Source organism: Phaethon aethereus (assembly GCF_964289735.1).
Source record: "Phaethon aethereus genome assembly, chromosome: 3".
In the NCBI taxonomy this organism is placed as follows: Eukaryota; Metazoa; Chordata; class Aves; order Phaethontiformes; family Phaethontidae; genus Phaethon; species Phaethon aethereus.
Genome location: NC_138576.1, coordinates 2859087 through 2882569, shown reverse-complemented (window position 1 = coordinate 2882569; position 23483 = coordinate 2859087). Strand labels below are relative to the sequence as shown.

General features: G+C 39.5%; 1 protein-coding gene across 1 annotated transcript in view; it reads right to left on the bottom strand.

Annotated features, from left to right (window-relative positions):
• The window catches only part of MSRA (methionine sulfoxide reductase A), a gene marked incomplete at both ends in the record, with an annotated part of 305267 nt that overhangs the window by 82042 nt on the left and 199742 nt on the right, over positions 1 to 23483 (bottom strand). Inside the window, one exon of the mRNA XM_081997076.1 lies at positions 20230 to 20336. Within this exon, the coding sequence (XP_081853202.1) occupies positions 20230 to 20336 (107 nt within the window). The remainder of the gene's footprint in view (positions 1 to 20229; positions 20337 to 23483) is intronic.

Here is a 23483-nt window from a genome sequence, read left to right as displayed (position 1 = left end):
CTCCGGGGAGACCTTATCGCAGCTTGACAGTGCTTAAAGGGGGCCTACAAGAAAGCTGGAGAGGGACTTTTTACAAGGACATGTCATATTAGGACAAGGTGTAATGGTTTTAAACTAGAGCATGGTAGATTCATATTAGATATCAGGTAGGAATTCTTCACTGTGAGGGTGGTGAGACAGTGGAACAGGTTTCCCAGAGAAGTTGTGGATGTCCCATCCCCAGAAGTGTTCAAGGCCAGGCTTTGAGCAACCTGGTCTAGTGGAAGGTGTCCCTGATCATGGCAGGCGGCTTGGAACTAGATGATCTTTCAGGTCCCTTCCAACCCAAACCATTCTATGATTCCATGAGAACTGCGGAGAAGAGTATTCCTTGATTTCACCATGATTAAAGGCAATGGTATGTCCTTCTCATTCACAGGACTAATTCTTGATGTGGAATAGCTTCATTCATACTGGAAAATAAAGTATGCTGAATCATTCATTATTCATTATGGGGTCCACAGGCCAGGTAGTGCCGCAAGGCTCATGTCCAAGCAACCAGACTCTCCTATCCCAATGGGCTGGTCACACTGAAACTGCCTCTTGGGAACTGTCCTTCATGTTGTCACCCTCAGATCTCTCATGGGCATTGCTTTGGAGACTGTTAGTGAGACAAAGTTAAACCATGTCAACGACCAGGCTAACAACTGAAGAGTGTGCACAGTTACAAGGCAGCACTTGGACTCAGGCCACACCAGTATCATCATAGCTTTCACGTGCACCTGTAATAGTGATCAAAAGAGCCCAAGGAGAGAGCCCAAGCAAGTTTTTAATTGTAGCTCACCTCATGACCCTGTTCTGGACAAATCTACAGCAGAGGTGTCTGAGTAAACTGGAGATTGTATTCAGTTGCCTAAATACAGATACTCCAGCTGCTGATCCAGAAGCAGGACTTGTGCAGGTCCTTTGACATATGTAACAGCCCCATACAAATGTCTCAGCCTGAAGCATCTCAAATTGCACCAGGTGCTAAGTTTAAGGAAACAAATGTTTACCCTAGCATCTACTACAAAATTACCAAGCCATCGAGCCCTCGTGTTCAAGTTTTAGGAACTGGCGTAGGTCATTCAAGATGGCTCAGCCAGGCCTGAGCCCAGGCATTTACTGTATTTCTGTAGAGAAAAAAGGGTTTGGGGGTTTCACTTTGAGGCAGCACAAACTCAGCCCGAAGAGGGAAGATTGCAGGAGAAGGCAGAACCGGACCAGCCTTGCAGAAGGAAAACCTGGGCAATGATGTTAACAATAAAGGCAACTTCACCAAAGGAGTAAAACTGGATTTTCTCAACTCCATGCAAAACGTTTCAAAACCACTGTGGAAATTAAACCTGCTTACCAGCATGGATATATTTTGTGCTTTTATGCTCAGATATGGAATTATTTAAATTTTGTCTTTTCTATCATGGGTAAATTCCAAAAGTACAAATTGAAATGGGAAAAAGTGGCATTTTATTGCATGTTCCATTTTTATATTGAACCAGCAGCATTAATAAACATTGCAGAGCTTTCTGAGGGGAAGATTTTGCAGCCCCTCCGTGCTCTACCTCATTACCTTTTCATTTTGTTTCATTTACTTCTTTCTGTCAGTATAAACATGACGCATTGTCAGGCATACAGTAGGTCAGGTGATGACATTTTTTAATGTTCACATAACAACCTGACCTCCTGCTCACATTCACTGAAAAGAAAATAAGGAAACTCCCTATTTTAAGTTTTAAATGCTAAGTAGGTTCTATATTTGATTTGTTTTCCCTTCCCAGCAACACTAATTTCAAATTGAACTGCTGACTCAATTAGCAAAATGTTGAAGTTGTTGAGACCTTGTATAATATTATGTCCCATTAACAAAAAGGAAGCCAGTAGTGTTTTTATGCCAGTAACTAAATCCAGCACCAGCATTTTAATGGGCTATTTTAATTAAACAAATTAAATTAATAATGTTTTCTGCAGAATGATGAATTACACTATTTAATATATCATTGCTACATGCTCATCCCATTTTTAATATTATCTTTAAACATTGATCAATATGTAGACACATAAGTCATAAACTGACTGATCTCAAGACGAAACAACAACCAACTGCTGCAAAAGAAACACACAAAAATGTAACTACACCCCATCTACAACCAAGATGTCATAGACTCCATCAATGAAAAGAAAGAACCTCTTAGTATGCATTATTCAAGTAGCAGTAGTATGAAATATATGTTGAAGTAGTAGCCAAAAAAGCAAATGGAATATGAGAACATGAGCATGGTGCCATGCATGTAAAATGAAAGCCATGCTGGGCCCGAGGAACTTATAACAGTATATAACATATAATCTGAATAAACCAGCTGCCTGCACAATTGCAAGTTGCTGTCGGCCTTTGGATTTTTGTCGTTTGTCTTACACCCTTACTGATCACAATCAGTTTCTTTCCAGTACCATTTTAGGAAAAGATCTTAACCTTCTCCAAGTAACTGCTCAGGCCATCCTCCATCTCCTGAGGTGGCCTCTCCTATGAGTAGAATTCATGTTTCACCTCTCCAAAGTGGATCACAGGGTCTGTGACCATTCAGGGCCAAACACTGGAAAACGTGGGATGATCTCAGCTCCCAAAGAAATCAGTTACAGTTGAAGTCACAGCAATGAACAGCACCGTTATGGGATAGTTGGCCATTTGAGAGAAACCAGGTGCTTCCCACAGTGAGGGGAAGTGTAAGTGAGGGGGAGGACTCAGATAACTTTACCATCATTTTGAGAAATTTAACTATTTTTTTTACAGCTACATTTAGAAGGCCAGTGTGACATTTAACCACCCAATATGACCTCTAGGCAACTCAAGGAATTCAAGTCGGACGCTTATTCAGTTTAAAAAGCAATGAAGCCTCTCACTGCTGTCTGCTCTTAGACAAAAAAAAAAGAAAAAAAAAGTAGTTTATAAGGAGGACTATTAATAATACATAGAAATGAAATGTCCTTAAAGATCGCAGACTAAGATGGGATTTCCATGCAAATGGAAGAGGTTCCACACAACAGATGGGAACAGAAGCAAGACTAAGGGTAGAACAGGCAACCAAGCAGCATTTTAAAATGGGGAGATAACCACGGATACTATGGATCTGCTAAAAGGTCTTCCTCTTCTTTTGACATAATTTTCTGTGATTTTTTTCTAATAAAGCTAATTTGTGTTATTTCAGAACCGCACCAGAAAGCCACACACAACAGACTACAACTGAGTTTTAGCGAATGTATTATGCCATTGACAGCTACTTAAAACAGACTGAGGGGGATCTGAGATCTGGTACACTGATAAAGACTCAAGGAAAGATTATATAGGATTAGATGGGAATAACTGACAAAATGGAAAAGATGCAAGGTACAAACACAGCTAGATAATACAACCATACAAGTACAGCAGGTATGCCTGAAAATGCAAAATGTTGTTCCCACAAGATAAAACACTTGGCCTTAGCTTCCTGAAATTCCAAGGATTAAAGAGAATGGAACAAAAAAGAAAAGATTTTTCAAGGAAAGGGAATAAAAGAAGCACGGACATGAAAAGGACTTGTTCATCTGCTATAAAAAAGACTATTCAGAGTTCTCTAAAGTACATCCAACACTAACTTTACCCCACCAAGCTAGTAGTTGTCTCTCTGAAGACATGTCAAAGTCCAGTACCATCCATGAACTCACACACCACACACTGGCACATAATATATGCTCTTCGTTATACCAGATATGGGAAACAGCATTGATATTAATCTCTGACAACCTTTCCTCTCACATTTGCCGAGTTAATATTAATTTTACTAGAGAACCCTAGCTCCTGCAGGCTTAGCCTCCCATGTACGAACTGTTCTAAAATAAATACATCTTTGTAATGGTATAACATGATAACATTGATGCTGAACACAGGTCGTTTCATAGCAGCAATGCCCCACAGTAAGCAGTGGCACACAAGCCATGACGTTGCAACCAGAATGACAATCCTCACGGGCTTTTCAACTGAGAAACACAAACCATATTCTGATTCCATTACATAAAGAATTTTAAAAAATGAAGAAGCGGGCTCTGTATTTCATTCAACTCACTGTAGCTGAAGTGAGCCAGCTCAGAATCCCAGTATTTATACCTGAGGGGATGGAGGGACGAAGAAGTCACAGACGATATGGCAGATTGCGAATTCGGGCCTCTTAATGAATTTAGAGCCAGAACAAATCAAAGAAGAACTCTACATAAAATTAAAACAAACAAACAAACAAACAAACAGCTACAGGTGTAGATTGTGAACTGGCATTATCCTCTCTTGTTTAAAAAATGGCATGGTAATTCTAATGACAAACTATGTTATAAATAGACACTTAATTATAATATCTTAGATCTGGCATCTGCATTTTCACCATCTGAAAGGCAGAAGCCCAGGACCATTTGCTGCAAAATTTGAGACCTAAACAAGACAAAAGGAAACACTGACTGAAGTTCAACCAAACCGGCAATCTGCTGTTCTTCACACCCTCCACTTGATTATTGTCCTTCAGCCACTTCATGCTGGAGGAGAAAGCAAATCCCCCTGGCCCCGGATGCTCCAGCAGATGCTGGCCACAGGAGTGACCTACTCTTGGGGCACCTTCTCTGAAAGCATCCCAGCCTACTGGCCAAGGGCGAACGGCCGTCGTGCACCCAAATCCAGCCACTTTGGGCTTTTTCTTCCTCATCTCCCCACCCGGTCCGCGTGTCCGCTGGCTACAGCAGCTACCATAGAAACGAAAGCGCTGCTCTGCAGCACACAGAGCAGATGTCACGCAAAGCAAGATGAATGCGCTGTGGTGAGGGGGGTGGATGCAAGAGGAGGAGGAGGAGGGAAAGCAGCATCACACATTCAGAATTAAATGTTCCCACCAGAGGGAGTGAGTCATTTTTGAAGTGCAAAGCTGCAATATTTTTTTCCTACGCTCTCAATGCGCATCCACAAACACGGACGTACAAATAAATGTGTTTTCATCTCTTTTGCGCAGGTGCTCGAGTTGCCCATGCTCCGCTCTCTAATGAAAGCTGTGGTTTTCTCATGATGCTAAATTAATGCCCGACCTAAAACACTTATCTGAGCCAGAACTGTGCTGTTATTTCAAAAATGCCCTGTAAAGCTTTTTCCCTTCCTCTCCTTGCAGGATAGTGCAGAAATATGACATTGTATAAAGTCAATACATATTAAACAAGCATTTTACAGCAAGAAGTCACTCCATTTTTTAGACTAAGAAGCCATAATTCAGATCTGCATTGCATTTTAACTGAAAGTAAAAAATAGTAAAAATCATGTGTTTGATTTCCTCTGATCTTACTGTTCAAAATCAATTTTGCTTCAAGTTTTGTTTTAATTCACAAAGGCCATTGTTAATATTGTGATCTTTTCCCTAACACAGGCATTATTCCCTATTGCTCCTTCCCTTGGTATATCTTGTACATATCAAATTCACTATGCCTAATGCACCTTACTGATATATTTGTTGAAACATTATCTTGCATTGAAATTTGGGTGAGAAAAAGTGACGTTCTTTCTATTTGCGAGATGAGAATTACATCCCATTAATTTCTGTGGTCTCTGTCCAGTGTCAAGCATTGAGCATGACAACTGTGAAGAGCTCACTCTAAAAGGTGCTGAGCACTCATGATTTCCATGGGTATCAATGCAGTTGAAGATGCTCAGCAAGTTCAAGATGCAAAGAAGTCATGAACACTCCAGGGGCCTTCAACATGTCTGCACCTTCAAGTGGACCTGCACACACCCAACGATCAGCCCCTGTGGATGCCAGTGAAGATTTCCACTCCAAGATGGAAGGAAAATTTTCAAATAAATGGGATGAAATATTTGCCAAGCCCTCTTTCAGCTGGACTGTGTGATGAATTCACAATCATACACAGCAACAGCAGCAGCAAATGATGCCTAAAAAATTATACCTACTGCTATAGACTGTATATATTTAAATGATAGGCCATCGTATATGAGCGTCACTCCCAAAATTCACTTGGTAAATAATGTTTAAAAAGGTAATGCACATCTTCCTTTTTTCCATAGCAAAATATAAACCACACAGAATCCTCTGTTATCATTTACAAACACCAGTAGGATAATTCTGCTTTATCTGATATATGAAATAGTGCTCTGTGGTTTACACAAACGTGGACAAACAACTTTAGGATCCTCAAATGACAAGAAACCTGATGGTTTGTGTTGCACACAAAGAAAAAGGAAAACAAGCTCCTGCATTTCATGCCATTGCAGACGTGCTGCGAGGCCACTAGAGGGCAATGAAACAAATCAGGTTTTCCTCCAGCCCTGTTAAATCCCTTAATTTCGCACTGAAGGTTTTTCCTATAATAATATATCATGGGATAATGGGGAAATTTATTTCCTATGATTGTTGGCACATAAAATAGCAACCACATATATATAACGGCAAGAAGTGCTGGATGAAAAATAATCATCCAAGATATTATTAGCTGATTGAGATAAAAATAAAAAATATTACAGAAAGTAAAATGAGGGAGATGATATTAAAAGTTCAGATCTGTGTGTGTATGTGGGGAAGGAGGAGGGATGCTACAAACCCTCACTGTGATTTTCTAACTCTTCAGAATTTTTCTTTGGGTGTTTTAAGCTCCATGAAACTTTACCTTTTGGGCTAAAAGTTGTCTTTGAATTACATTTGCCAGAGGCAATTAATTTTCCAAGTTTTCTAGGGTAACTGTTCAGCCATTTCTGAGAAATATAACTGGGGAAAATATTGTATTTTCCATATTAAAAAGAAAATCTGGGACACTTTCTTTAAGGAATGCAAAAACTGAGCCTTGAAGTTTGCAGTTGGGAGTCCTTCAGCATGAAGAATTGGCTAATAAACCCGAAGCTGTCTAATTTTTCAGCTTTTTAGAAAAATGCGGTTTTCACACAATCAATGGATGGTTAGTATTGAATATGCTAAAAGAGGGAATGAGCACTGGTTTCCTGCAACACTTTAAAAGGGACAAGTAAGACAACACACGCAACACTGCCAATTTGTACTTGGTTAAAAACAAAAACAAACAGAAAAGAATGAAATTACATTCAAATGGTAAGGAACATAATTAATGCCAATCAACATGGTTTTGTAGCAAACAGGTCAAATATAAACCCACCATCTTCCTTTGATGAGATTACAAGTTTAGCTGACAAAGGAAACTTTGTAGATACAATACAGTTAACATTTCACATTTGATTTAGTACCATATAACTATTTTAATAAAAAAGAAGCGCTACACAGTATCAATATAGCAAATGGTAACTGGATTAAGATGGACTTTCACCAGGATTGTTATGAAGCACATTGATCAAGCCTTGCCTGTGCCTTAGAAATAATTATAAAATTAGTGCTGCCAAAATTGGAAGATCACATGAAGGGTCAGAGTTACAGCAAATGCAGATAATGTTGGGGGGCTCACACTGCACAGTTGAGATCATTGTATCACAGTTAAATCCCAAATTCTACTTCTGGGAAAGTCAAATCAAAAATTTTACATCTAAGATCAAAGAACAAAGGCTGCATCTGCAGAAACACGTGTATAAATAGCAATGTGTCCAGGGAGGTAATTTGACCTTTATTTACTTACCTCATTGATTAAGTTCATTCTGTGATTTTGTATCCAGTTCTGGTACCCATTTTTTCCACAGAAAAAAGAAAGCTGATTTTAAAAGACAAAAATTTTGAGAAAGTTCAAAACTAAATTTTAAAAATCTTATTGGGGAAAGTCACTTATATGAGAACATTGATGCATGAAGCTACAATTTTGACTACACACATTTCCTGATAAAAATTAATTAGTTGAATAATAGTGACTATTCTCCTGAAGAGATGGTGCATCCATGGCTTTCACTGTCAGTCACCTGCTGTTACAAATATATACCTTCACCTAGTTTAAGCTTCTGGCTATGGGTCTTCATTACACCTTTCCCTACTAGCTTACAAAGTGCCTTTATGTGTAAAAGAGTTTTTCTTCTATGAACACCTTAAATACAGCTCCTTTAAAAATTGAAAGAAACATAGTTTAACTGAGTCGCCTAAAAATAACCAAAGCAAAGGAGAAAGGAGCAGCCAGAATGGAAATAAACCTCAATAAGCCAGAGGAAGCTGGTTGCCTGGGGAAAGGTCAGGACCAAAAACTACAGAGCAAAAAGTCCTGGGGGCTGGGAGCACTGCGGCAGTGAAGATGATTTCGCAGTCTTTCATGACACTTTCTGCAGTGGCCCAGCAGAGCACACACCTACATGGTCCTGCAGTAGGGGATATCTTAGAATGCTTTAGGCAGCAAGGAGTATATTTTGTCCACCTTGATATGTTGGGTAGTTAGATTTACTTCTAGACCCTGTGACTAAATGGCATATAATAAAGGTCAACTAGAAAAAATACAAGTTTACCTTTGTCGGCAAGGACAAAGAGAACAGTTTTCAGAAACACAGGTCTGAGGAAGAAAGTGGAAAATTTGAAGACTGGGGAAAATGTTGAACTAGGAAGAAAGGGATGTGGGGCAAGGCCATATGATAGAAGATCCTGGAGGCGAAAGAGCCAGGAAACTATGTGGGGAAGAAACAAACAACAAATATAAGGCTGAAATAAACTTGGGAGTGGGAAAATTAAGAGAGAAAGGCAGAAGAAGTTATTTTTCTACATCAACAGAATGGAAAGCTGTAATGTGGGCTTTGCTTGATCTCGCTTGTCAGCACTGTGTGGTATGAATGCAGACATCCATCTTGCTGGTACTTCACCAGTTAGGCTCATAAGCCCTGCAGCACAAGATGACGAAATTACTATCTACAGCACCACTGAATAAAATCAGTCATAGAGGCAGAGATTCCTGAACTGAAGTTTTTGTAAAATAGGACTGAACTCAGGAAAATCCTATCCTTCCATGTCCTCAGACACACACGAGTATTTAGGGATAGCAGCATCTGGCCAGCATGTTTCCTCCTTTGTGTTTCACAGCAGCTCTTAACAAAATATCTCTATATGTTCCTGTATACAAATGATTTATATACAGGCTTAAACCCATGAATACAGCATTGAGAAATACTAACGTTAGTATTTGCTGTAACTCCATGCTTTCTCGGGAATGACGGATATGCATTAAGACAAAGAGAAATGTCCTGGCTTTTCCAAACTGTGTTAGTTTTAATGTCTGCAATCCTACAATGCTCTAGCACAAGACTGGTAATACAGTTGATGGTATTGCCCATCAACCAAAAACCCATTCTGACCTCATTCTGCAATCTAGCTCTTCCTGAACTATTGTAGACATCCTGGTTCTAAAAGAAAAAAGGATTAGTCTACAACGGTCTGTGGGAGTCAATAAAGGAGAAAAAGCTCTTGATGCAAAAAGATCACAAGATCAAAACAGACATGACAATGTTGCTAAAGCATGCTCTGATTTTTCTTTCCAGGAAGCATTGACTAGTTTTCCCAAAAGCTGAGAGCTATATCTGACTGAGTGGCATACTTCAAATAGAAAATAATATACAGAATTCTCTGACAATTCATTGGGGAGCAAAAATGCTGAAATTAAAGAAACTCCCGGGCCAGTTTTTTATCTCAGTTGTATTACTGGAAATCCAAAGTAATTCCACTGAATGTAATGGTGATGTTCTGGATTTGCAGCTGTGTAGCTTATCTGCATTTAGTCCTCTGAAAAAAAACTTAAGAGGCATTTAAGCAAATGTTAACATCAGTTAGAAAGCAACCTCATCAGGGCATGACAATTGTCGATACATACTGTCATACAGCTGGTTATCAAATTGTTTGAACCCCAGTGCTTAAGCAGACATTCCTATGTCCATATTTAGATACCCAAGCAGCGTATTTTATAAATGTTGAATATCTGTTATTTCCATGTGTGAGCTTTGTGGAGCTCAGAACTTCTGAAGTGCTATTATGTTCTTATATCTGACTTGAAAAGTCCTGCTTCAGATAAATTTTTGGCTTTTGTATTTTTGAGTTGGATAAACGGTAGAAAAATGTTCCATGAGTACTTACTTGACTTCTTGATTAAATTAATTCTGGCTTAGGCACACTTTTGTCACTGAAAAAACTTGAGATTTGAATAGTGTTCTTTGGATCCCACAGCTGTGCACTAAGGATAAGTAAACTGTTTGGATAGCAGAAGTAATGCTTCCAGACTTCACCAGGCTCACTAAAAATGCATGTGTAATTAAAAAAAAAAAAAAAAAAAGAAAGAAAAGAAAGGCCTTTTGGTTCATTTTTTAGTTTGTATGGAAACTATCAACTAGGCCAATCCCTCTCCCCCTCTCCAGATCAATGCAGAGAGTCCCACTGTAAGACTTAAGCCCTATGTTTCACCGGACATGAAAAGATTCGAAGGCCAGAGCAGAATTAAGACACAATATTCTCAATAGATCTTGAGACTCAACACATGTCGAGATGATTTCTCAGTTTTCCTTTCCCGGAAATTTTTGCATAAGTCAGTTTTAAGGGCTACATTTAACCCAAAGAAAAGATCTGACACAGGACAGCAACAGCTAATCATAATCATCTTTCTTTTGCCTTGACCTTCTTCTAGACTGTTTTACCATGTCCTCCCCATAACTAATCTCTTAGCAAAACTAAGCTCCTTCAAAGCTTCCTTAAGAGAAGGAGCTATAACCTGTTCCCTGTAAATCACTGTGTACAATTAAATCATCATTATTAATATCATTATCAAATGTATGATCCTGACATTTAATATGCTTGTGAAACTTTTAGAGTGCTATAACAGATGTATAATCATGATCAGAAATTCAAAAGCCTGAACTGGAAGCCCTTCAGAATGATCCTAGATTCCAATGAACCATGTAGGAACACATTTACAAGCTGATGTAAATGTATTTAACTTCAGTGTGTTGGCATCACTACATAGTCCACTATGTTGCCTTACCACTGGTATGACCTAGGACACATAGGAGATCTGTGCCCAACTGAAGTGGCAACTGGAGGCCAGGTCAGGTAGAGTAAGACATTTCAAATCACACTAGACTCCTGTAGGAACGTCAGCTTAGCCCTTTAAATCTTCATCTTCTGAATCAGCAGATTGGAGATCTGCACTACAGATTGAGAATTCATCTGCCTAAGTATCTGAAAATTTGATGTCTAGACAAATTTAGGAAGTTTTTACATTAGAAATCATAGAATAATTTGGGGTGGAAGTGACCTTTAAAGACCATCTAGTCCAAACCCCTGCAATGAACAGGCACATCTTCAACCAGAGCAGGTTGCTCAGAGCCCCGTCCAACCTGACCTGGGATGTTTCCAGGGATGGGGCATCCACCACCTCTCTGGGCAACCTGGGACAGGGGTTCAACACCCTCATTGTCAAAAATTTCTTCTAAGGAAGAAATCTCCCCTCTTTTAGTTAAAAACCATTACCCCTTGTCCTGTCGCAACAGGCCCTGCTAAACAGTCTGTCCCCATCTTTCTTAGACGCCCCTTTAAGCCCTGGCCGGCTGCACTAAGGTCTCCCCGGAGCCTTCTCTGCTCCAGGCTGAGCCCCCCCAGCTCTCCCAGCCTGTCCTCCCAGCAGAGCTGTTCCAGCCCTCGGAGCATTGCTGGGGCCTCCTCTGGCCCCGCTCCAGCAGGTCCATGTCTCTCCTGTGCTGAGGGCTCCAGAGCTGGACGCAGCACTGCAGGGGGCTCTGCCCAGAGGGCAGAACCCCCTCCCTCGTCCTGCTGGCCACGCGGCTTTGGGGGCAGCCCAGGACACGGTTGGCTTCTGGGCTGCGAGCGCACATTGCTGGCTCATGTTGAGCTTCTCACCCACCAGGACCCCCAAGTGCTTCTCCATGGGGCTGCTCTCCACCCCTTCATCCCCCAGCCTGTGCTGATACCAGGGGTTGCCTCGACCCAGGGGCAGGACCCTGCACTTGGCTTTATGGAACCTCATGAGGTTTACATGGGCTCATTCCTTGAGCTTGTCCAGTTCCCTCTGGATGGCATCCCGTCCCTCAGGCATGTCAACCGCACCACACAGCTTGGTGTCATCTGTGAAGTTGCTGAGTGTGCACTCGATCCCACTGTCTATGTCATTGATGAAGATACTAAAGATTACTGGACCTGATATGGATTTCTGAGGGACACTGCTTGTCACTGATTTCCATCTGAGAGAGATGGATGCGACCATCCAGGCAATTCCTCACCCACCCAACAGTCCACCCATCAAATCCATATCTCTCCAACTGAGAGAGAAGGATGTTGTGGGGACCGTGTCAAAGGCCTTACAGAAGTCCAGAGAGACAACACTGGTAGCTCCTCCCTTGCCCACTGATGTGGTCACTCCATCATAGAAGGCCACTAGGTTAGTGAGGCACGACTTGCCCTTGCTGAAGCCATGCTGGCTGTCTTGAATCACTTCTCTGACCTCCATGCACCTTAGCAAAGCTTCTAGGAGGATCTGTTCCATGACCTTCCCAGGCACAGAGGTGAGGCTGACAGGTCGGTTTTTCCCAGGGTCCTCTTTGTTACCTTTTTTAAAAATGGGTGCAATGTTTCCCTTTTCCCAGTCTCCAGGGACTTCACCTGACTGCCATGACTTTTCAAATATCATGGAGAGTGGCTTGGCAACTACATCAGCCAATTCCCTCAGGACTCTGGGATTCACCTTGTCAGGTCCCCTAGACTTGTGCATGTTCAGGTTCCTCAGGTGGTCTTGAACCTGATCTTCTCGAACAGTGGGAGGGACTTCGCTCCTCCCGTCCCCCTCCTGCAGTCCACTCACTTGGGAGGTGTGGGAATAGAGATTGCCAGGCAATTCTCATTACTGGCAAGCTGAACAGAGCAAGTAGTACGAAGCAGGAAATGTTTTATTTACAACCCGTTCTTGGAGTCAAATCTATTTGATATTTACCTTAGTTTATTGTAGGGCAATTTCTAATATTTAAATGTCCAATATAAGTATTAGCTTGAAGCACTGGCTTCACATTCACAGTACAATAAAGTAAATGGCTTCTTTGCTGAACTCCATGACCTCCCAGATGAAAAAAGTATTGCAAAATAGAAAGTATGGTTTCATAATGTTGTTCATAGTTCTAACTTCAAATGCATGATTAGCTGTATTTGCAACAGTCAAAGGGCTAAGTGAAATGCCCAGCCTTTGATCAAATGAACAGCATATACACAGAATCAAAAGATAAAAAAAAATCTTGCCTTCTTCAGCATTGATAAAAGCAAGCAATATATGCTGCTGCTGCATCCAGGGGAACAGAAATAATATGCAATTGGTAGAATGCTGCACTCAGCATAGGATGGTGGCACTTCTCCACCTCAGTGAATTTTGAGAGGTGTCCTTAGTCCTCCTGTGCTTTCCAGGGATGCTCATTTGTGTTTTCATATGGACATATACATCCTGTACATTTCACTGTTTCAAAATAAAGTCATCTTGGTGGTGATATTAAGATGTTTTTGCTCCTGCAACATGAGATGAGATTCTACATCACAGAAATGCAGGAAAAATTATTGAGAAAAAAAAGTCAGATGAACAATAACTATAATATTGAGTGAACTCTGATGTTGTATGTTATGGCTGAAAAGAAAGCCATAGGTTTCTGACCATGTCCCTCATAACAGAAATCCCTATCAAAAAGGTAGAAAAAAATAGACATAGAAAAGAACCATAAAACCTTATAAATTCATCATATAGATGCATTTCAGCATAAATTCAACAAAGAAAGCACAAGAGGGCTGTTAATCAGTGTTGACAATAGGACAGGTCATCTCACAGACATATTTATTCTAAGAAACTCAAACAAGCCAGCTACAGTATCCTAAGTTCATGCCATTAAAGCTTCTTTCTTGTTGCCACTGTCATCAAGAAATGCAGTCAAAAGTATGTATCAGTTTTGAGCTATCTTTCTGCTGCAAGGTGAACAAATTTCCTTGGAGTGACAAAGAAGTCAAATGCAGTTTAAGGTAATACGAAAAGAGTTAGCAACTGTTCACATAAAACCTCCTCATCGGTAGCTGAATGCAGCTTTCTCAGAGAAGGATGAACATAAAAGGTGTATCTCTGTAGCACAGATGAGTGATCACAAAATAAATAATGGCTTAGCTTATCAGATCAGGTTTGCTTATTTTCATAAGAACTACTACCATCAATCAGGAATCAAGTAGCTGCTATTCACATCAGAGTGAAGAAAAGATAATTCGATACCTAAAGCTCTGAAAGAGACATAATTTGAAGAGTAAGCAGGTGTTATTTTTTTATTGACTCTATTGTATTGCTTTAATAACAACAACCTACTTTAAAAAAGAGCTATTTAACTTCTCCCAGCCAAAAAAATATGTGAAAAACTGTCTCCCAGCCAAAGCATGCTCTAAACTCAGACAGCACATCACATAAAACCGCAGCTGAATGTTGTAAATTCACTCCACAAGGCATTCCTTCATGCAATTAAAAACTCAGAACTGTCAATCCTGTAGGTCTGTAAATAGTCTTTCCTCCAAGATTTCCTTCCAGATTTCTGCTCCAAAGCTCATTTCGCTGTCCAGGAAACTCCAGCTTTTAAATGTCTCCACTTTTCTATGATACCAAATACAAAGCTCTTGTTTTTGCAGCTGAGAGTTTTGTGGTTTGTTCCCACATTATCACCCACAGCAAGCTCATGAAAGTTTTACAGTATCTGTTAGGCTGCTGAGCTGCAGAGACTGTTGCCTCTTATGTTGGCCAGTACTAATTCACTGTTTCCTTTATTCTGCAGAACGCATTCATCCGTCACAACCTGGTTTATACCTAGTGAGGTCCACATGTGAATTAGGTATCTGAATTTCCATTACAGTCATGAGAGATCAGGCTGTGCCTAAAATCAGCTACCTAAATATAGGCATTTTGTGATATTTGAGGTGCCCAGGGTTTTTCAGATATCTACACAGGGCTGGTAGATACGATACAGTCTCCAAGGGATATTTGTGTGTTGTAGAGTGGCAGCTGAAGGTTGGCTGAGATATCCTCAACAGCACTGGGTGTAAGCAACTGAATCAGGCCCCGGGAATGTGTCCCATGGCTGAGCACATACTCCGTTTTGGGTAAATGTGAACTCCCAGGTCAGCTGTTAGCGCTATGCTTCCAGTGGCCATAGTACTGCCCATGCAAGCACTTCTACTTCACGAGGAGGGAACTTCAATCACTGGCCAGCAGCTGGTTTTCAGCTCTCAGCTGAGACATGGATGGCATTGACTATCCCACCACAGAGGAGCTTCATGCAAACTACCAAAGCCAATTTCAGTGTTAATTCAGTGTGTTCCCATAGACCTCCTGTGAGCAAGTTCAGGATCAGGAGTGCTATCATGTAACTGTGGCCACACTGAAAGTTGGGTCATTGCAAATGAAAGATAGCACTGTAAGTTCATGACTGTATAAAATAATTTTTATCCACATTCTTCCCATGGTCATCCATGATTTATCATGTAACTGTTCAGGGCTGTAAAAGTTAAAAAGATAATAAACCAAAAAATCTACCCCCCCAAATAAACCTCATCACTGTAAAACCAGTGCAGAACAAAAAACACAGAAGCACAAACAGAGAAAAACCAATGGTGCTTCAGATTCAGTTGCTCCCATAACAACACCTGAGAAATGAAACTACATTTGAAGTTATCAGTTGAAGGATTCCCTTCTCAGCTGCATGTGAGTACACATGCAATAAAGCACATGAGTAAAAATTAACCCTTTGTACAAATACATTAGCTCGTGTGGAGTTACGCCAACAGAGAATTTAGTCCAGCATAGTAATCCTTTGGCTGCTTGATTCAAAAGGAAATTTCAGATATTTGGTCAAATGCATGTTCTCCAGGCCAAGCTTTTTGTTAAATTAACGGAAAATGCTGTTCGACAAATTGCAAAGAAAAATTACTATTTGCCCAAGTCAAAGATAGTTCAGTCATTTAACTGAGCATCTTCTTCAGACCTTCACAGAAACATATTTGCTATGGCTGTGGTGTGATCCAGTCTCTCCTCTGAGCATCATATACTGTTCCCTTCCAGATCTCCAGAAAGTCTACCCACCTATGATTTCAGAGGTCCTGACATTTCCACAAGGAAATTTCTTCTCCAGACAAACAGATTGGGCAATGTGCTAGTTTCAATTGCCTGGATTTTTTATATTTATACTAAATTTTAATTTTTAAATTTAATCTTTTCACCTCTACTTACAATACTTTTTGAACTTCTTAAACACATTTTCAGGCCCCAAATCAAACAATTAGCATTGCTTCTTTTTTTTTCTTTGTAACTCTGGCTTTGGTGCAGTTATTGTTTAATTTGTTTTCTCAATCTGTTGACCAGCTGGTTTAGATTTCAGAGAGGATTTCTATCAGCATCACAACACACTTCTGCAGAGAAACTTTCCAAAATTACAGTCTTACAGTCTAAATCATAAAAAAAAAAGTACTACATTACTTCTAGCAAAGCTCCATCCATTTCTAAGCAGAAAAAAAGTTACTTCTGTACTTCATCTACATTTCCTATATGTTCAGTAAAAAACCACTCCATTCCAGTTCTCTGGACATTAGTAAAGGCCACATTTTTAATGTCTTTATAAGATCTCAACATTTCTACACTCCTGTCTCTTTGAGCCCTTCTTACACTCTCCAGATTACAACTATAAGAGCAAACGACAAATATTTGCTTTTGTAACAAAGTGATAGACCTGTGTTTTGCTGTCTGTGTACAATGTTCATTGTCAGTGCTGTCCTACATGAGGATGCAGAGATGTTGACATTTTTGGATGTTACTTTTAACATAAGCTAAACACAGGGGGAAGGACTCAGTATGTTCTTAGGAGCCTGAAAACCCAGTGTTAGCGCTAGATAAAATAAATGCAGGCCTCTGATTGAGAAAAAATAAATACAAACTTCTCACCCTGATTTGACTATTTGGATTGCTGCCTAGATAATCTGTTTGAAAACCAAACCCAGCCTAGCAACTGTCTTGAAAATTGAGTAACCTCAGGTTCAACTGTATTAAAAAACTTCCGCTTCAGGCAAAACTGACAGAACAGCTCATTCGCAGTACTTTCACCAAGCCTTGGCCCTCATTTTATGTTTTTCTGATTATGGTTACATTGTGTTACCATTTACTGGCAGCACTGTTGTATAATATATATTACCACTAGCGGACTGTGACTGTATGCATTGAACTTCATCAACAGCTAAAGTTGCATGGCTCAATGCATATTCATTGCTGTATTGCCATTTCTCAGCTGTTAAAACATCTGCATGAATCAGCAACAAGTTTCACAACTTAAAATAGATGTAACCCTGCAGGATACTTGGGCTCAATGCACATTATGACTCTCACTTATAAGCTGGTAGGAGTTAGGGACGTGGTGCACTTAAATACAGTATTTCTTCACTCAAGCATAGCACTACCCTAAAGGTGTAAGCTACATTAGTGTGTCAGTTTGGAGCAGAAGTGTGCTTTTGTAATGAATGTCCTGACCATTGTCACTTATCGTGCTTTGGTTCACATCACAGGGGGGTCTGAGGATGGATGAATCCAATTCCTTTTGATGGGGCTAAACCAGAAATGCACCACTGACTTCCATCTGCTAGTGGCACGTGGTTCAAAGGACCAAACTACAGCTACTGAAGAGCAAACCCTCCTGAGTAGCACATAGTATGTTCTGGGTCCTCAGCACAAACTGTTTTGTTCTGCAGAGCTGCTCCTCTCAGCCCATACTGCTTGCTAAATGTAGACAGAGCTGAACATGGCTATCTGGCTTCTAGAGAGGAGCTAGCACTTCAGGCTAGCCTGTCATGGAGGCAAGAATTCCTGATATAAACCTTGGGGTTGGATGTTTTCTATCCTCAGCGAACAAAAATGTTTCCTTTAAGCTAACAATCATATCTGTCTTTACAGAAAAAAAACACAAACAAACCAAAACAGAACATCTAGCAAACACATAATTTTCTGTTTGGAGGACGTTCTTAACTCTCTTCCAGACCCTCAGCTCAAAAAGACATCTAAGAGCACATGTCAAATAAACTACCTTTGCTTGTATTTATTTGCTGTGCTAAAAATCTGCAGAGTCACTGATACACATTGCAGTTATTGTACTTTTAATATTTATTAGTCCTTCCTCCATTTGGGCTATGCACCACTAGTTATCACGGAAAAATTAAGTGTTATGCCATCCCCACATCTTTTTATCTGTCATTATCAGGTGCATAGGTATGCATGTGTCACTGCCAGAAGAGCTTGGTATTTATTTTAAATTACTGCAATAATAAGGAAAGCGGTTGTATTACATTTACATTAAAATAATGTAATGCGAAACATTTAATATGAAAAGAAATTCCTGAACATATTGTTTGCTCAGTGTGTTTCCAATACAACCATTCTACTGCTACTGCAATGCCACAGTAGACAATACTGTAGATATTGTTCTTGATAATACGCAGAAACCACATATCCTCCAGGAATTTAAGCACATATTTGCTGTGTTTCCTTAGTTGGCAACACAGTCCTTTCCTTCCCCTCACTTCAGTGCAAAACCAAACTGTATGTGTGACCACTTACAGAGTTCTGCCTAATTGTATAAATGTACTAATTATACACACTTTTCAAATGGTGATAGAGTTCAAAGTAGGTAAATTTTAAATTGTGCCGTTAAGAAAATCTATTTGACGATGGAAATTTCTGTAATATCATATTGCAATCTCCTACATCATAATTTTGCTTTCAAGTCTGTATTAATATAATGACAAATAACAGCAGAGAATAATAGAGTTGGGAAAGCAAACTGAAAGCTGTAAGATTTACAGTGTGATATTGGTCAGCAGATGTTAACAATTTGGAAAAGCAATGGATCTACGGTAAACAATGAGTAGAAAGACGTTCTGCATGATAAATACGAATACCAAACCTTCAGAAACCACTCTGTTAACAAAGGTAAACACGTGCAAGACTGACTTATCCTCATGTGTTCAGCTACTCATGAGAAAATATAAGTCATTGAACACTTAATTTGCATGCAGTTATCACACTGCTAGGAATGACTGGCAAATTAGTTACTTGGGGTTCAGAGCATCTCTCTGCATGCAAAATAACACCAACTACATGTACAAACCAGCCCTACAAGTGCAGACATAGCTCAGCCCACCAATGCCATACGCACATTTATGAAAACCAAACTGCCGCACAAGACTTCAGCATGTGCACCTCCTTTTCAGACCTTGGCACATGCTTCTGACCAATATAACCCTACTCTTCAAAAAACAGTTGTTTACTTTTAACATTAAACATTCATCAAAAACCCTGGTTTTTTAACATAACACTTTCATGAAGTCATAGTATAAGTGAATGCAAGAAAGCTGATACTCTTTTAGCACTACTTAATAGTTACTCTGTCTATTGCCCTGATGTCCTAGGTGAGTAGTCTATTTCATATAAGCTATAAGAATTTATATATCTCTGCTGTAGAATCTGGATCTTGCATTGAGAAGACCACTAGGTAGATGAGACAGCCATTACAATGCAGCAACACTGTAGGACACTAATCCCTCTGCCTTTAGTTAAATAGTAGTTTATGTGGCAGGGAAGAGACAGAATCCATCTTCACTGAATAATAGGACTATGTATAGAACCGGAAATGGTCGATCTTCTTTCACACAAATCCTAGTGTCAGAACAAATAGTCTCACTAAGCCACGGGCTGTCACATTTAGTCAAAGACATTTACAGAATGGCTTGATAGAAACATCTCATAAGTAGCAGGTGGGTGATCCTGAGTTACCAAGCTCAAATATTGATCAGGATTTTCCCTGTGATCAAGAACTCTTTGGTTTGAGATTTTGGCTACACCCTTCAGAGTATGGGGTCCAGATACACTTGAATAACTTTAAGATCGCAGACTTTTGCTCTGGTGCACTCACATTAAAAAAGTCTCTAAAAGATTAAAACTATCTCTGCATAAGCAACTATTTTTTTATTTCTGTGTAGTTATAAAATGACTCACTGATGAAGAAAAATCTCCTAAAAGTTGGAATTTAAAGCCAATATGATGCAAGTTCAGTATTGGAATGAGGAGCTCTAATAGCAACACGGAGACAATGCACAGCACAAGAAGTGATTTTTTGCTAATTGGTGATGTCTTTGACCTCTGCTTGTATGTGAACCATTTCCATGCCCTGCCCTGTGTTACCTTTTGATATTCTTCCTTAGATCTCAAGGCAGCTTCCATCTGTTCCTGAGAAAACGTGTAGATGGCCGAGCGATACTGTGTGCCAAAGTCATTACCTTGTCGCATTCCTGGGGAGAGAGAAAACAGCACACCATGAGGATCATCCTCCCTACCTGACTGGGCTGCAGGAAAACTTCAATACAGCTAAATTTAGGACGTTCCATACACCTGGATTAGCACAGTCTTTTATGTGCATACTCAGTAGGTATATTTAAGAAGTCCAAGTCTTTCTTTGGTTAAGTAGTCCTGAGGAGATTCAACTCTGATATCTCCTTTTAAATGACATGTAAATGAAATATGAGCATTTTACATTTTGGTAAACCATACAGTAGTCAAATACCTTAGTAGCAAACCCTTAAATAATGAAGTGGCAACTACTGTAATTAAAGTACTCTTAAAATATTTCTTTTGAACCATGCAAATTGCTACAAAAAAAAGTTGATTTTACCAAGTGCTTAAAAACTTTCTTGTGCTGAAGGAGTACATCTTAATGGGAAAAAGGTTCAAAACATGCCTGGAGGTAACTAGCTATTCTCCTCTATTCACAAAGCGATGATCTTGCTGAAAAAGTAGTATGCATATATTGCTGAATTACCACTGAAGTTATCAATTCCTACCATCATCATCACTAGTTATGGAGAGGAGGAATGACTCTTACACAGCTCTTAAATCTGAGCTACAAAGAGGACTCGAATAGATAAATATGCTAAGGAGAAGGTTTGGAGAAACTCTAGCTGTGTTAATACTGTTATAGAGTGAGTAATGCTTAGGAACAGCAACCCTTTCATCTTTTTTTTTTTGTTTGGGAGAAGTAGAAAACAAAGGTATTTGCAACCTACATGTAGGTAATATGAATAGCAAAAGTATGTAACACTGTTCATACCCAATGTTATGAAAACAAACCCCTAGTTATACATACTCAGTACTTCCTCGAAATTATACCATAAATAAGTGATTTTGGTATAAGGATTAGCCCCTTTACTGCTGATATACATAATCCCTTCAAAAAACTAGTTGTATGAAGTTGCTCATGTATGAATTGCCAAAACGTAAGATGGATTCTACCTACAAAACTATAAATTAATGGGCCAAAGCAGAGGGAGGATTATTATCCCCTTAGGTGACTAGCCCAGACATGCTTTGGCATTATGCAGTCCCAGGCAGCCACGCTGGCCAAAGGCATTGCTGCCTCTCATTCACTATCCATTCCCATTCCCTCAGGCAGCAATACCATAAGCCAGTTTTGCTGTGGATCATTCCATAAAGTCAAACAGCAGCCTTAGAGAGGAGCTTTAGCATTAAGAATGATTACAGTTTCGCAACTGTAATCACAGTTTTGCAGTTTCTGTCTTTCATACCTTGCTCCCAATTTTGCATTCGAGAACATAACTTTTTGCTTTGCTGTAAAAAAATGTATTAATTCTGAGTTTGTCTGGTGTTGTATATGAACTTGGGTGAGTGAAAAAGCTTGGGTTTCAGAAGCAGACTCCTCTCAAATGCTTGCAATCCAAGAAAAACTGGAAATCATCAGGGTTTGTTTTTTGACTGCCACCAGACTACAGAAGCCCCTTTGAAGTTTACCATCAACTCTCAGGCCTACAGAGATTAAATGGAAAAAAACCTGCACGTCCTGATACCCCCCTAGCAAAGGGCAGAGGGTAGAGAGAGAGTCTGTGATACCAGGGGTGGAAAGATGCTATCAACACACCACTCATTGAAACATGGTAACTTTTACCCCTCCTGTACTTTCCAAGGAAACAGAAAAATGGTTTAAAGGATAGTAAAATAAACAAAGGAAATCTAGCTGAAATGTTTATAAACTAAAAGATGCAGACATGTTTTCAAAGATGCATTTGGACAAAAAGTCCATTCAGTGACAAACAGTATACATGAGTGAACGTAATTCAAAAAAATTGTTACGGAGTTTTCTGATTATTTGGGTTATTTTTTAACTGCTAAACTGTTACAGTATTTCACATAAGAACAAAAACTATGTTCTTCATCAATACTTAATAGTATGATCTGCAGGACCACAGTGAACATTTTGCTCATTTCTTTGCAAGTTATTTTAGGGTGGTAGGGAGCTCTTGTAAAGCCAGTGCTACTGAATAGTTAGGCATATAATGAATACAGGCCAGAAAAGCATTAGTTTTGCCAGGATATGTTAATGCTGATTGATGTTTGCGCTTAAGCATTAGCATTCTACAAATCTATTTATTGCTTAACAAACTACTTAACAACCAACTAGGGAGTAGATTACAAAAATCTCTATAAATGGAAGATCACTATACAGCATGCCACTTTTCAAGCAAGCATTTCAAGAGTATGAGTTTAGCATGAGCTCATGTGCACAGTGCTCTGAGTGAGAAGATAAAAAAGATCATTTAATATATGCACGTGCCACCATTACATAGTAATAGGGAAGTGGTCAGCTTACTTAATTTATTAAAGACAAGGTTAAGAGGAGAACTAACTCTGATTTACAAATACATATAGAGAAATAACCTAAGAAGTAAGGCTCTTTAGTCTTGCCAAGTTGCTTAACTAGGTATAGCAATTGGAAGCCAAAGTATACAAAATCCAGACGGGAAATAAGGCAACATTCAAATAGTGAAGCGCATTTCTCACTACAACAATGCACCTAAAGCCATATCCCTTTCCTGAGGTCTTCACACCAAGGATATACATTTTCCCCAAAGATATATCAAAGCTCAAAGAGCTGTACAAGGTCAGTAATGAAATTACAGATTTAAAGCAAAGCAGAAGGTCAGACTGTGTGATAATAACAGCCCCTCCTAGCGCTGAAGGGTTGGCTTGCACTGTTAAACCATCCACAAGCTATGAAGAAGACTGAACAGGTATTGTAAGTATTATCTCAAAATGTAGCTTTAATGTGATCAATCATCTAAGTTAAAAAGTCATTTATTTTTACTTGTTTCTTAAGCCAGTTTGTACCTAAATCTCTTGCAATTAGTAGCTAATACATTGTCTGACTAAGCCACGAAGACCACGAGACACAAAAATAAAACTGCATATAGACATAATCAATTGCTACCGTTGCTGTTGTTATTTGTAATGTACTTCACATGTGCAAACTTACTTCTCAAGTGTCCAGTACTGATTTTTTTAAACCCTTTGGCAAGCCTTGTTGAGATTCACTAATTCAAGGATTAAGAAAGAAGGCAAGAAATGTAATTTAATAAACAACTGTGGTA